Source organism: Halichoerus grypus, chromosome 10, assembly GCF_964656455.1.
Source record: "Halichoerus grypus chromosome 10, mHalGry1.hap1.1, whole genome shotgun sequence".
Taxonomy (NCBI): domain Eukaryota; kingdom Metazoa; phylum Chordata; class Mammalia; order Carnivora; family Phocidae; genus Halichoerus; species Halichoerus grypus.
Window position 1 is genome coordinate 93,591,890 of NC_135721.1, and position 13,495 is coordinate 93,605,384.

General features: G+C 41.6%; 1 protein-coding gene across 1 annotated transcript in view; it reads right to left on the minus strand.

The window, feature by feature from the left end:
• Positions 1-13,495, minus strand: part of KIZ (kizuna centrosomal protein) — a 130,687-nt gene that overhangs the window by 37,260 nt on the left and 79,932 nt on the right. Inside the window, exon 7 of the mRNA XM_078056857.1 lies at positions 2,162-2,309. Within this exon, the coding sequence (XP_077912983.1) occupies positions 2,162-2,309 (148 nt within the window). The remainder of the gene's footprint in view (positions 1-2,161; positions 2,310-13,495) is intronic.

Genomic DNA, 13,495 nt, shown 5'->3' on the forward strand with positions numbered 1-13,495 from the left:
TTCCCATTAATACTGGAGTTATTATTTGAAAAATTATGAGTGAATTGGTAATCTGGAACTTGGAATATATGTTCTACTATAAACAACTTAAATAACAAGATGATTAGATAGGAAAGGGCAGTAGATCTTTCACCCTTGATGTGGCTGAGATGCGAAGTACTTGCAGTGAATGGAATGAATGGGAAACAATGTTGTTATAAAATAGTACTGAATAAAATGGACAACAAAACCTGAGAACAAAATCCTTCTTAAGAACTACATTTATCAACAGATATGGAATGGACCTAAGAAACACAGGTTCTGTTTTTCCTAAAGAATATCGTTCTTTATTTATTGAATCACATAAAATGCAGTAAAATGCAAATGTGTGTGAGAAGGATACATTCCAGGTTATCTGTGAAAAGAGAAACCGGACCCGTGAGAGGCACATGGGGGCTGTATCTATAACTGCACTAGGTGATTTCTGAAGGAAGCAGGTAAGAGGAGGGTGAGGAGGGGTAGGGTGATGGCAGGGTTGGGGGGAGAAGGAAGCAGAAGGTGAAGTCTGAAACAAATCTGGTGCAATGGTAACAACACACATGAACTTGGGCAGGCATGGGATTGTTCATTACATCATTCTATGTGTATATGTTTGAAATGTTAAAAAAATCTTTCTCCTCTTTTTAATTAAAGAGGCAAGGAAGGGGGGCTTGGGAAGCACTGAAGGTGCTCTGAAAGGCTTGGGGAAGGGAGTGATGGCAGAGACTTGACCACACAGTGACAGTTGTGTGTGACTTCGGTGCTGAGGTGGCAAGGCTTGCCTCCAGGAGGGGCACATGTCAAATCCTTGAACTTTGAACATGATACAAATACAAACTTAAAAAGGATCAAAGCCAGAAAACCCTACATTACTGATAAAGATGAGAAAACACACTTTGAAATAAGACACACTGACAAGACATTAAACTTAGAAGAAGCGCCATCTCTCTGAATAGATGGCCTTCAAGAGAATCATGAAGACTCTACTAGGCACGCTCTAGACCTGGCCTTCTGGGTCCTCCCTTGCTCTCCTTAAGGATCTGCTCCATCTGTTCAGCATCTTCACACTCTCCCTCGGGTGCCTCCTTGCTTAAAAAGCTCTCAGGGCTTTCCGGGTCTGCTAAACCAAACACAAACTCCCTACTTGGGCTGGACAGATGCTGCGCACAGGGCCCATGACACCCTGGACCTTCTCGCCCACCACCCCCAGCCTGGAGCCCACCCTCCAGCCAGGAGGACCGGAGCTCAGCTCTACTTCCGGGGTCTGTTCTTTGGCTCCCAACAGCCCTTCCCTGTTGCCCCTGCCATCGCCTGCCTGATGCACCCCCTGCACTCTTAGCCTGTCAAAATTCTGTCTCTCTTTTAAGGGTCACCTCACATCTTTCTACTCCCTCCCCTGTAAAGTCTGCCCTCATTCTATCTCCAAATGGCTTGGCTCCTTCTTCTGAAGGCCCATATCCTTTGCTATTTTCTTATTGCACACATTCCACTATGCCATTCCCCAGAAGGAGATGCCATGTTTTTCTTTCTTTCTTTCTCTCCAATGGATCTGGGCTAATACCTGCGTACAGAGGTGGATCAATACATATTTGCTGAATTAACATTTATGACTTTTCAGTGTTTTTATATGGAGTGGAGAAAGAAAACCAGAATGCTACAAGATGCTTCTAAGTTCCTTAAAAAATGTTGTGATTGTTATGTTTAAATAGGTTACCTCTAGGATCTGAATTAACTGTATGGAGGGAGTTGAGATTTCTACACAAAACTCTGTGCAAAAGGCCTGAAGTGCAAACAAATCACAAAACCTCACTTACTATGTAACATTTTTTTTCAAATATTTTAACCATTGTAGGGAGGCCTGGGTGGCTCAGTTGGTTAAGCGACTGCCTTCGGCTCAGGTCATGATCCTGGAGTCCCGGGATCGAGTCCCGCATCGGGCTCCCTGCTCGGCAGGGAGTCTGCTTCTCCCTCTGACCCTCCTCCCTCTCATGCTCTCTGTCTCTCATTCTCTCTCTCTCAAATAAATAAATAAAATCTTAAAAAAAAAAAAATATTTTAACCATTGTAAAGAATGTCACTATTTCCTCAAATAATCATTTGCATAAACTTGAAACTTATTTTTTAAAAAATAAATATTACTGACCCTTGTTGTCTGGTTCATGTTTTTGACTGGGAAAACTTCAGATGGCTTAGCTACCTCTTCTTTGATAGAATTATCATGTTCTTGCAACGTGGCAACATGCTGATCCAAGTGTGCCCTCAATAACGCTGCTGCTGGTGCTTGTTCAGATCTATAAAACAGAAAGGGGAGACACATTAAAGACTGCCTGAAGTGCAAACAAAAAGTGTACTGTGTTACCTAGGAGATTCCTTCATTTTTAGAGGTGCCACAATCAAGTTAACAAAGGACAGTTTATCCAGAAAAGTCTGGAACCTAGTATATTCGGGAGTAAGGTAATTTCCAGAGTCCAGGTATCTTTTTTTTTTTTTTTTTTAATTTATTTTGGTTATGAGTGCACTTGCTAAATGAGCATTCTCAACTTTGATTGCCTACTGGAACCACCTGGGGAGATTTGCAAAACCTAGGTGTCTGGTGCCACTCCTAAAGGATCTAATAAAACTGGACTGGGGTGTGGCCTGGCCGTTAGGATTTTTTTAAGGCTCACAGAGTGGTTCTAATACGTAGCCATGGTTTCAAATCACAGCATAGATGGTCAGGCTCCTCTTACGTGTGGTTAAAAGAAACTGATCACATTTTATTCTCAACAACTCTTATCCTTGTTTACTCTTTGTTATCCTTGTTATACTTGTTCATCCTTGTTATACTCTTACTATGGTCTACTTGTAATTAAAAAGCATTAAGATAATATTAGGAAAGAGTTCAAAAGTGAGCCTAAATTATATGCCCAGACCATGGCATGTAGTATACCTCTGGGGTAGGAGACAGACAAGATGAGCGTGGAACACCTTGGTATCACAGAGGAAGCTCTCAGAGACTACTGAGTCGTGTCTAAAGGCCTCAGAGGCTATCATGAAGGGGATCCCACTGCCCCAAGATGAGACATTTTGAACACCAAAAAGAATAATGACCACAATGGACTGACACACAGCAGATACATGAAAATCATGAGTTCATTTAAAAAATAAATAACAAAAAAAGTAAGGAAGCTTTTAAAAGAATAAAAACCTTTGGATTCAGCCTTAAAAAAGGAAGCAAGTCTTGCCACATGCTGCAACATGCATAAATCTTAAGGACATTATGCTAAGTTAAATAAGCTAGTTACAAAAAGGCAAATACTGGATGATTCGATTTACATAAGGTACCTAAAATGGTCAAATTCATAGAAACAGAGCAGAATGGTGCTTGCCAGGGACTTGGAGGGAGAGAGAAATGGAGAGTTGATTAATGGGTGTAGAGTTTCAGTTTTGTAAGATGAAAAAGTTCTGGGGATCTGGTGCCCAACAACATGAATATCCTCAATGCTACTGAACACTTGAAAATGGTTAAGACGGGGGGCGCCTGGGTGGCTCAGTTAAGCATCTGCCTTCAGCTCAGGTCATGATCCCAGCATCCTGGGATCAAGCCCTGCACAGAGCTCCCTGCTCAACTGGGGGGGGTGGGGGGTGGGGGGGGGGTCTGCCTCTCCCTCTGCCCCTCCCCCCACTCATGCTCTTTCTCTCTCTCTTGCTCTCAAATAAATAAAATCTTTAAAAAAATGGTTAAGATGGTAACTTTTGCTGTGTGTGTTTTACCATAATTAATAATATAAACCAACCAGCCAACAAACCTTTGGAGGCTGCTAGGGCAACAACTCATTCTGATAATTGGTAAGTAAAGGGACAGAATCATTTATCCCACCTTTGTGGTCAAAAAAATGCATTTCAGGATTACCAAGAAGTTGATGGGCAAAGTTCTTCCAACTAATAAATGCACAACAAATGAATGAATTAGTCACCATTCTGTAAGTCCGAATTAATGAATGCATCCAGGAAATGGTAATTTTGTGAAAATTACATAGTGGTAAACGTCATACTAAAGGCATCAGTGTGCCAATGCTTGAACCTACAGATCAGTCTTAGCACCACTAAAAGTGGGACAACCAGCCATCCCGTGCTGCCTGTGGACGTGTAACAGAAGGACCAGTACCACGATGTTGTCTTGCCAAAATAACTGGTCTGGAGTATAATCTTTTTTTTTTTTTTTTATTACGTTATGTTAATCACCACACATTACATCATTAGTTTTTGATGCAGTGATCCATGATTCATTGTTTGCGTATAACACCCAGTGCTCCATGCAGTATGTGCCCTCCTTAATACCCATCACCGGGCTAACCAATCCCCCCATCCTCCTCCCCTCTAGAACCCTGTTTGTTTTTCAGAGTCCATAGTCTCTCATGGTTCGTCTCCCCCTCCGATTTGCCCCCCTTCATTCTTCCCCTCCTGCTATCTTCTTCTTCTTCTTTTTTTTTTTAAAACATATAATGGAGTATAATCTTGTATCTGGATTAAACCACCAGTTTATGGGTAACATCATTTGGATCCTTTTTCAAACAAATAAAATGTAAAAAGACTTTGAGACAATCAAGGCGAACTGGCAAAGAATAGGTATTAGATAATGAATCTTGTTAAACAGTAATGTATTAAATGCTTATCTGTTAGGTAAGTATTTGTATTTGTAAATGAAATATGTTATCTGTTTTAAATGACTCAAGAAAAAAGTGTGGGGGAGAAAAAGAGATAACACAAGACTAAAAAAATGTTGACAATTGGTGGATCGTGGTTATAAATCATGGGATTTCATTATGTTGTTATATTTGCTTTTGTGAATTTTTTAAAATTTCAAAGTAAAAAGTTAAAAAAACCCAGTGTATTAATGTCTGTAATTACTTGTAAATGCATCAAAATAAGAGATTGAGATTGAGAGACGGGTGGAAGGATGGAAAGACAGACAGATATGGGTATGTAATAACATGTCAATGGTAGATCTGAGTGGTAGACATAGGGATGGATGCTCACTGTACAGTCCCTTTATTTTTCTGCATGTTTGGAAATTTTTGTAATAAAATGGGGAAAAAAGTAAGTCTATATACAATTCAGAAGATGTACATTCTTTAATGCAGCTTTATTGTTAAAATCTTTGCTTGACTTAACCAAGACTTGCATAAAGTAGGATGTGTCATGGGGATCCTTGAACTTAAAGCTTTAAAAACTTCCCAGAATGATTCCAAAGTTTCTGGCTAGTTTGGCAGACAGCCCCTTCAGTAACTTGAATTTGTTGGTTTCTTCCAGACTTCACTGAAGTCATAATGCCACTCAATTCCTTTGTTCTGATTCTTATATACATGAAGGAACATCCATCTGCATTTAGTTTCACAATAGATTTCCCTACTGGGAAAATGCACTCACAGGACATGAGCAAATTCTAGTCTATTCAGCTGTTGTATTTCTTATAATGAGTAAATCAATTGTGTTTCTAGTCTGAAAGCATGTTTAGTTAGGTTGAATTAAACTTGAAAACAAGCTGAATTAGAATGAATTACATTAATTAAATTAGTTGGGATGGATTCAATGATCAGAGACCAGTCTCTCAGGTGATTGATACACACGATTTCTGCAGAGGCAAAGCCAAGGCAAGACTCTGGCCACTGATATCCCCACCAACTATAACCATCCTTTGGGTCCTGGGATGAAGAACTAGCTAAGGTTTCCCACAATTACTGTACAAACTTCACAAAAGGCCAAAACCATTAATCGACTTGCATGGGGCCAAGTAGCAAATGAACTACTGAAGGAGTTACAGCATCTAGAATCTGTGACTTCGGTACAGCTAAGCGAACACTTAAAGCACAAAAATAGGCTTTTCTGCAGATTTATTTCAGGATCGACTGGGCAGGGAGGGCAAGAGCCATGGCTGTCTTTGCATGAAGTGTTGCCCATGGTTCTACATAAATACACCAAATCAGAAAATTTGCAAAGCAGTACAAAGGCCTTAAAAAAGTTTTTTCTCTTTTGTCCACTTTCATTGGAAGATTTGTAACATCGGTGCCACAGAGAGAAAACAAAGTTTGGCGTCATATACTCTAGCTAAAAATATAACAAAAGAAGAGACTCAAATCTATAATTAATTTCATATATTTGGAATGGTTTCCAGTCAGAAAACTGCACTTTACACAAATGTACCCGTGCTTCCTAACCACAACTGATTTACAACAGATTGGTAATTTGATCAAAGTTTTAAATGCAGAAAAATTAATAAACATCTTGCTTTTATTCTGAATACAGGCAGAATAAAATAAAGAGGTTTTTACATATTGTAATCCAAACAATATAAAGCTGACTCAATTTTTCAGCATGAGTTTGAGAGCAGAATTGGGAAACCGTATTTGAGAGACAATTAATTAGTTGCACCTGGAAAAAAAAATGATAGTCTCATGATGGCTCATCATATAAGATAAAATTACTTATTAATTAATCGTTTTTATCCTAAAATATGTTTTCCCAAAGGCAATGATGAACAAACTTTTTTATCAAGTACCCCCAATGACATGAATCATATTTTAGTAGTTAATTGTTTAAAATAGTGACTTGGTCCTCTACCTAGTAAAAAGCCTTTCTTCCAAATGAAGGTCTTTGAACACTTAATCCGTGATATAACAAAAATCAATAACGATGATAGTAATGGTCTTGTTCTTTTTTCTTTTAAAATGCTTCATTTTATGAGCAGGAATTTGGAAGTCTTCACATTAGCTTTTAGAGTAGGTTATGGGGCAGGTATCCTATTCTACAGATGAGATTAAAGAGACAGATTGCCATGGTTTGGTCAGGGGCACAAGCAGGACTTTGGCCACACCAAACATGGCTCTATTCAACGGGCTTTAAGGAGTTCTTAACTTGCTAGAGGCTTCCCACTCTGCTGGCTCAGACTTCTATGACGTCAGAATCATTAGCAATTGAGGAACAAAAGCAAATCATTCTCTCCAAATCTGTGTTTCTGGAATGGTTCATCAAACTGACTAGTTTGGTCCAGAGGAGATCACCAAGAAGGCAGGAATATTTCACTTAGGGGAGTACCCAGCAATAACTACCAGGTGTTGAGGGGTGTAGGGGGGTGGTTAGAGCAAGGAAGGCAGGGGGGAACCAGATGCCATGGTTAAAACAGTTAGAAAGAACATGTATTTAAAGACCTGACTACTTGTCTCTCATAGGTTCTACAAACACTTGGCACTTTTTCCAAGGCTAGAGAGCGAAGCAGTGACAATCAGTGTGTGTTACACACTATCCCCACTCACAGTACATGGGACAATTCTAATTGTAACAGAACATAACACTGACATTAGTAACCATTCCTGACTTCTTTATCTGGCTTTAAAAAATGACTGTGGTAACCAAACAGTCTTGAAGGCTCCAGATATTAATTTTAAAATTTGTGTTGGTCATAAAGAAGGAGCATTTCTTAGGGAAGGCTGATTTATACACAACTGTAGATCAATAGTCGTGTAAAATGCAACCTTTCATAATGGAAATCAATGCTCTATCATGCATGTTGAGAAACTATAACAAACGTTAGTCTAGTAGATGTAGATATTATATCTTCTCACCCACAGTCACAGTTTGGCAGCCTAGGTTAAGAGAGTCAAACAATGAATCATTTAGTCTAACAAGTCAGTTTGCACAGAGAATTATAAATGCATATATGCTTCCTATGCCACATGCCACAACTGTGGTTTATGTCGAATAGTATATCAACAGATATAAAAGGCAGTGAGAAAGAAACAAACATGGCTCAAAGAGCCTCACGACACACAAGCACCCAACGACCTATAGAGTGCAGAAAGACTCCTCCCAGGCAGCTTCTTCCACCACCTTGTAAAGGAATATTTTAAGACTGCTGTTTTTTATTTCACATGGTAAATACATGGAAGAGGATTTTTTTGCCTTTACTGCTTTAGGTTGAAAAGCTACTGGCTAGGAGTCATTTCCAACATTTTCCATAGTTTGGGGATCACTAGTGGAGATGCAAAGGGTAAAGTAAACACACTTAGGACTTGTGAAGCTCATTGTGGTCTGTGAAATGGAACCATTTGACTGGCCAAGTTTTTTTGTGATAAGGCCCTTTTAGTGACCATTATCCTGACTTCTCATGCCTTGATGGGATCAGACTTAGGCTGAATTCTACTCTAAAGAAAAGTAATGAACATAAAACAGCACACATGGCACATTAAAGGTAGAGAAAATGATGCTGGAGGTAAGATAACCAGATCCCAAGAGCCCCTCCCGTGCTCTCAGCCACACAAGGTCCTTGCAGATGGGCTTTCACAGACACCCATCTGCTGACCAGGCCTGAGTAATAATCTGTTCTCTGCTAGTAAATGGTAGGACTTTTTTTTATAAGAGGAAATACAGTCAATCCCCAAAATACAAATCAAAGCTAGAACACTGGCAACATTTATGCCACATGAATTAGACACCTACCAGATGACATTACTGGACAAACCATTACACACATTACACATTTGTAGTTCTATGAACTCAGCAAGCAGCTCAATGTCACAAAACTTTTGAGGCCATGAACAGAAACCCAGATTTCCTAAAAGGTGGGTAGAGGGTATGGAATGGATCCGACTGACTTAAGGAAAAATGTACAGGCGTTACGTATGGTTCATATGTGCCAACGACCCTGCAAATAATTAACTCTCTCTTTCTCTCATCTCAGATTTGTGGCCATTTAAGGCATATCTTTGGAATGGTGGCTCTCAAACTTGAAGAAGCAGAGTTCCCTTAAGAGTTTATTAAAATCCAGATGGCCACACCCCATCGCCAGATTCCTGATTCAGGGGGTCTGAGGTGGGGCCTGAGAATACGTGTTTCTTTCTTTTTTTTTTTAATTTTTTAAAAAGATTTTATTTATTTATTTGAAAGAGAGAGGGCACACAAGTAGGCAGAGCGGCAGGCAGATGGAGAGGGAGAAGCAGGCTCCCCACTGAGCAGCAAGCCCAATGCGGGGCTTGATCCCAGGACCCTGGGATCATGACCTGAGCCGAAGGCAGACGCTTAACTGACTGAGCCACCCAGGCACCCCAGAACACGAGTTTCTTTTTCTTTTTTTTTTTTAATTTTATTTATTTATTTGACAGAGAGAGAGACAGCGAGAGAGAGGGAACACAAGCAGGGGGAGTGGGAGGGAGAAGCAGGCCTCCCGCGGAGCAGGGAGCCCGATGCGGGGCTCAATCCCAGGACCCTGGGATCATGACCCGAGCCGAAGGCAGACGCTTAATGACTGAGCCACCCAGGTGCCCCAGAACATGAGTTTCTAACAAGCTCCCAGGTCTTGTTGATGCTGCTGGTCCAGCAACCACACCTACAGATTGGAGACCTGTGTCACTAGCATGACCTTGGACATTGAGGAATTCATCCCTCTAGGAGGTGGTTATACTGGATTATATCCTGGGTTGTTCTCAAGGTATGCTAATATGCCAGACAAAGGCTACCTGTGCTCCCTCTCCCCAAGTAAGCCCTCAAAACACTGCTATGAGCAAGGACTGAGTGGATATACCCAATTAACAGTTAGAAACAAATACATTCACAAAGAAGTAAATGTATTGTGATTGACAGTTCGTAAAAAAGTTAAACTGACAACTATAAGCATCTACCCCAGTGGTGACCAGGTGAGCTAGGGGTCTGCAACTCTGTGACCCTTCACATTTGGAAGTATCTTGGAGCAAGAACAGCCATTGCACCCCAGCAGCGATTAATACCTGACTTGCTTTTCATCGCTGTTACCCCCAGGTAAGGGTCTCGGAAGCTGGTGAAGGACAGCTGTTCCGCAGGCTTCAAGGTCTTCTTTCAGAATGTCACTGTGATTATAGAGCCTATAAAATAAAACAGGTGCTGCCTGAGATGTTTATTTAAGCACAGACGGCCTGCTTCTAGAATCTATGGTGGTTCTTCGTGGTTTATTGAAATATATCTGTAATATAATCTAGACATAAAAATGCAGCAACTAGACTGTCCCTCAACAAAAATGTAAAATGGGGCAGTCTGAAAAACTTGTTTGTGTGTATGCGGCAGTTTTAAATCCATCAGAGGAAGCAACTTTTAACCCTTTGAAGACTTTAATGTTGTTCAATCTACAGCTGTGCAATCTCATTCCACATTGCACCTGACTGATAGGAATGCTAGATAATCTTAACAGCAGAAAAGGCTAATTTTATATTGTCAATCATAACAAAGTTAGAGCTCCACAACTCATGTGAAATTTACTTAAATTGTCACTACTAAGAAATTGGAAACTGCTGGCTGAAGTATAGGTTATGTCCTCTATTTCTGAATGCAGAAAAATGACTATTATTTCTCCATTCAGATCCCACTACGATAAAATTTTCTTTATTCTTAGTAAGAACAGGAAGGCGTGGGAAGAGGGATTTAGCTTTCATTACTTACTTGCAGGATACTGGGGGGACCGGCCGAGTCTAACAATTTGGTCACTGTTTCTAGTTAGGTCTGTCATCATACCATTAGCCTCCAAAGAGACTGGCTAGTAACTTCCTTTTAAAAAGTGTCTATTTTGGGGAAAGTATGATTCTAAAAAGCTATTGGAGAGGATATCAAAAACAAAACAGTATTTCCACTTTAAAGGAGATGATCACAGTTGGAAATGTTTGATATGTACCCCCAAATGAAAATGAAGCAACTCCTAAAGCAATATATTAATTAGCAAAGTATTACTAATTTACAAATTACTCATGACCCACCTACTTCTATAGTTGGTTAAGTTACTGGATCCACTTGATAGCCCTGTGCCTGATATCATGGGGATAAAGGAGATGTGCTCTGTCCTAGGGGAGGGTGAGAGACAACTGCAGGCACAGTCCCCCTTCTTCCCCTGCTATCTCCCTACTCTGATGCAGGCTTTTACTCTCGGCAGGAAATAAAAATGGACCCCCTGGATCTGGGACCTATTGCGGGCTCTGGGTCACACTGTCAGTGCCCCAGCTTCTTGGGCATTTGACCTCTTTAGTCTAGACTCTGAGTTTGGATTCTTAGTCCCTGTGGGCCAGGCCTGGGTTGGGACCTTCACTCCTGAGCTCTGCTGTCAAAAACCTTCCAGACTCCTGGCCTATGTCACTTATAGTACCTATGAATACTTTTTTTGGGCAAAATCTGGGTCCTAATTTTTTCTGAAAGGCTTTATCTTGCCGCCACTCGATTCCCACAATAACACCTGCTCTTAAGAAGGGGAAGATAAGCCCACCACTGGTGAGCCAATTTTAGAGATGTAAAGGGGAGCTCAGAACCAGTGCGCAGGCAGACAATTAGGAATGGTGAGGAGGACCCTCGACCAGGCAGCATTTAGACAGAGGGGAGATAACACTTCAAGCAGGAGCGGCACAGGCAAAGGTGACAGGAAATGCCAGGTTAAGAGGGGTGTGGGGACCAGCAAGGAGATAATTTGGCCAGATAGGGGTTGCTGTTGGTGGTGATACGATAGTACAGGTGACTCCTGAAGAACACAGGCATTATGGGCACTGACCCCGCCCCCCAATACAGTCAAAACTCCATACATAACTTTTATTTATTTATTTTTAAAGATTTATTTATTTGAGAAAGAGAGAGAGAAAGAGAATGCATGAGTGGGAGGGCAGAGAGAGAGGGAAAGAGAATCTCAAGCAGACTGAGATCACGACCTGAGTCGACAGCAAGAGTAGGACACTTAACCGACTGTGCCATCTAGGTGCCCCCATACATAACTTTTGACTGTCCCCGAACTTAACTACTAATAGCCTACTGTTGACCTGAAGCCTTACTGATAACATAGTTGGTTAGCACACATTTTGCATACGTATTATATACTGTATTTTTACAATAAAGTAAGCTAGAGAAAAGAAAAAAAATCATTAAGAAAATCATAAGGAAGAGAAAATACATTTACAATACCATATGTACTGATAGAAAGCCACATATAAGTGGACCCTCACAGTTCAAACCTGTTGTTCAAGGGGCAACTGTAATGGGAAATAAAATTTGATATAAAACTCTGATGAGAAAATAATGATAAACCTTTCAGATTTCTGAGCTATGGCTGGTTTCCTGAAAGCAGTGTTTTCGAGAGGGTTAGCCTGGCAGCCATGGGCTGATGCTATTGGTGAAGGAAGAAACCTGAGGCCCCAAACCAGCCAGGAGACTGAGCTTGTGCCGGCCGCGGGAAAGCACAGAAGTGGGAGAGCAGCAGTGGGGGTGGCAGGGGCAGGAGCAAGCGCCCATGGTGGGGGCTGGTGGGGTGGGACTGTGGAAGGCTTGGGACCACGCTTCCAGCAAAGGGCTAGTCACTCACAGCTCCCACTGTGGTTCTCAGTGATGCTGATCTTCCTAGGTTCAACAGAAGACAGAAATCCACCATCGCAAGGTTTATTTTCATAGGACATCTCCCAAATTTACAAATGTGGCCATTAATTCAAAAGAAGGTAAATACTATGCTGGACCAACAGAGCCCGCCTGCAAGCGCGGGGTCTCCAAGCTTAGACTGCCTTTAGTCTGACTCCCTGAACCAGGTGGTACACCCGGAACAGGGACCACGGCTCAATGTTTCTGTAGCTCCTCTAGAACGCCGGCACGCTAGTGGGAGTCAGCAGACGCAGACACTCAGGATGCCGGTGTACCGAGGCAGGCTGTGCGTGCGGTGTTGCGGTGGGAAGAGCCTCCTGCCAGGGAGGAGTTTACCTTTGCCATTCTTAGGAATAGTGATAGGAGAAAGCAGACAGGTTTTGGCTGTTGTTTCTAAATTCTCTGCCGACAATGTACCTTGCTGCCACTGCATCTCCCCCACCCTCCAGCCCCGTGTGCCAGTTGCTTCATGACACCTGTCTGGTCACATAACCTTTGTCCTTTTCCAATTTGATGTCTGGGCTCCCTTAGACTAGCTCATCTCACGCTTGTCTGGCCCCTCTCTGACTAGCTCACTCAGGGCTCTTTCTTATCCCTGACTTTTGCTAGCACTCACTATATAGACAGCATCCTTCATTGTATGGAACTGCCTTCTAGTTATGTCCTGTCTGCTTAGTCTGCTCTACAGAACCAAAAGCTTGTTGGGAATAGCAACTGGACGTGTGGATTTTTATCTTAAGTTTCACATAGCACTCAGCATGACACTGAAGACACACTTACCAACACTGTGTGTTGAATGACGGGCCAAGATTTAAACCCAGATTAGAGAAATTCATGACCCACCTACTTCGACAGTATGTTTTTACACGGTGGTTGTTATACCAGCCCGGCGCTTCCAGGGCTGGACAACAAGTGATCAGTAAGACCGCTGTAAGTACTGTCTGCACAGGGCTTGGGTCTGCTCTAGATAAACTCAGGAGCTTCTCTGGCTAAAAGATGAGCTGGTCTGTGCTGAGGATTTCTAATAGCTTTATCCGGTTTTAGCTGACAAAATATCCATCAGTCCTTCGCTAAAAATAACTCTATTCAAGAA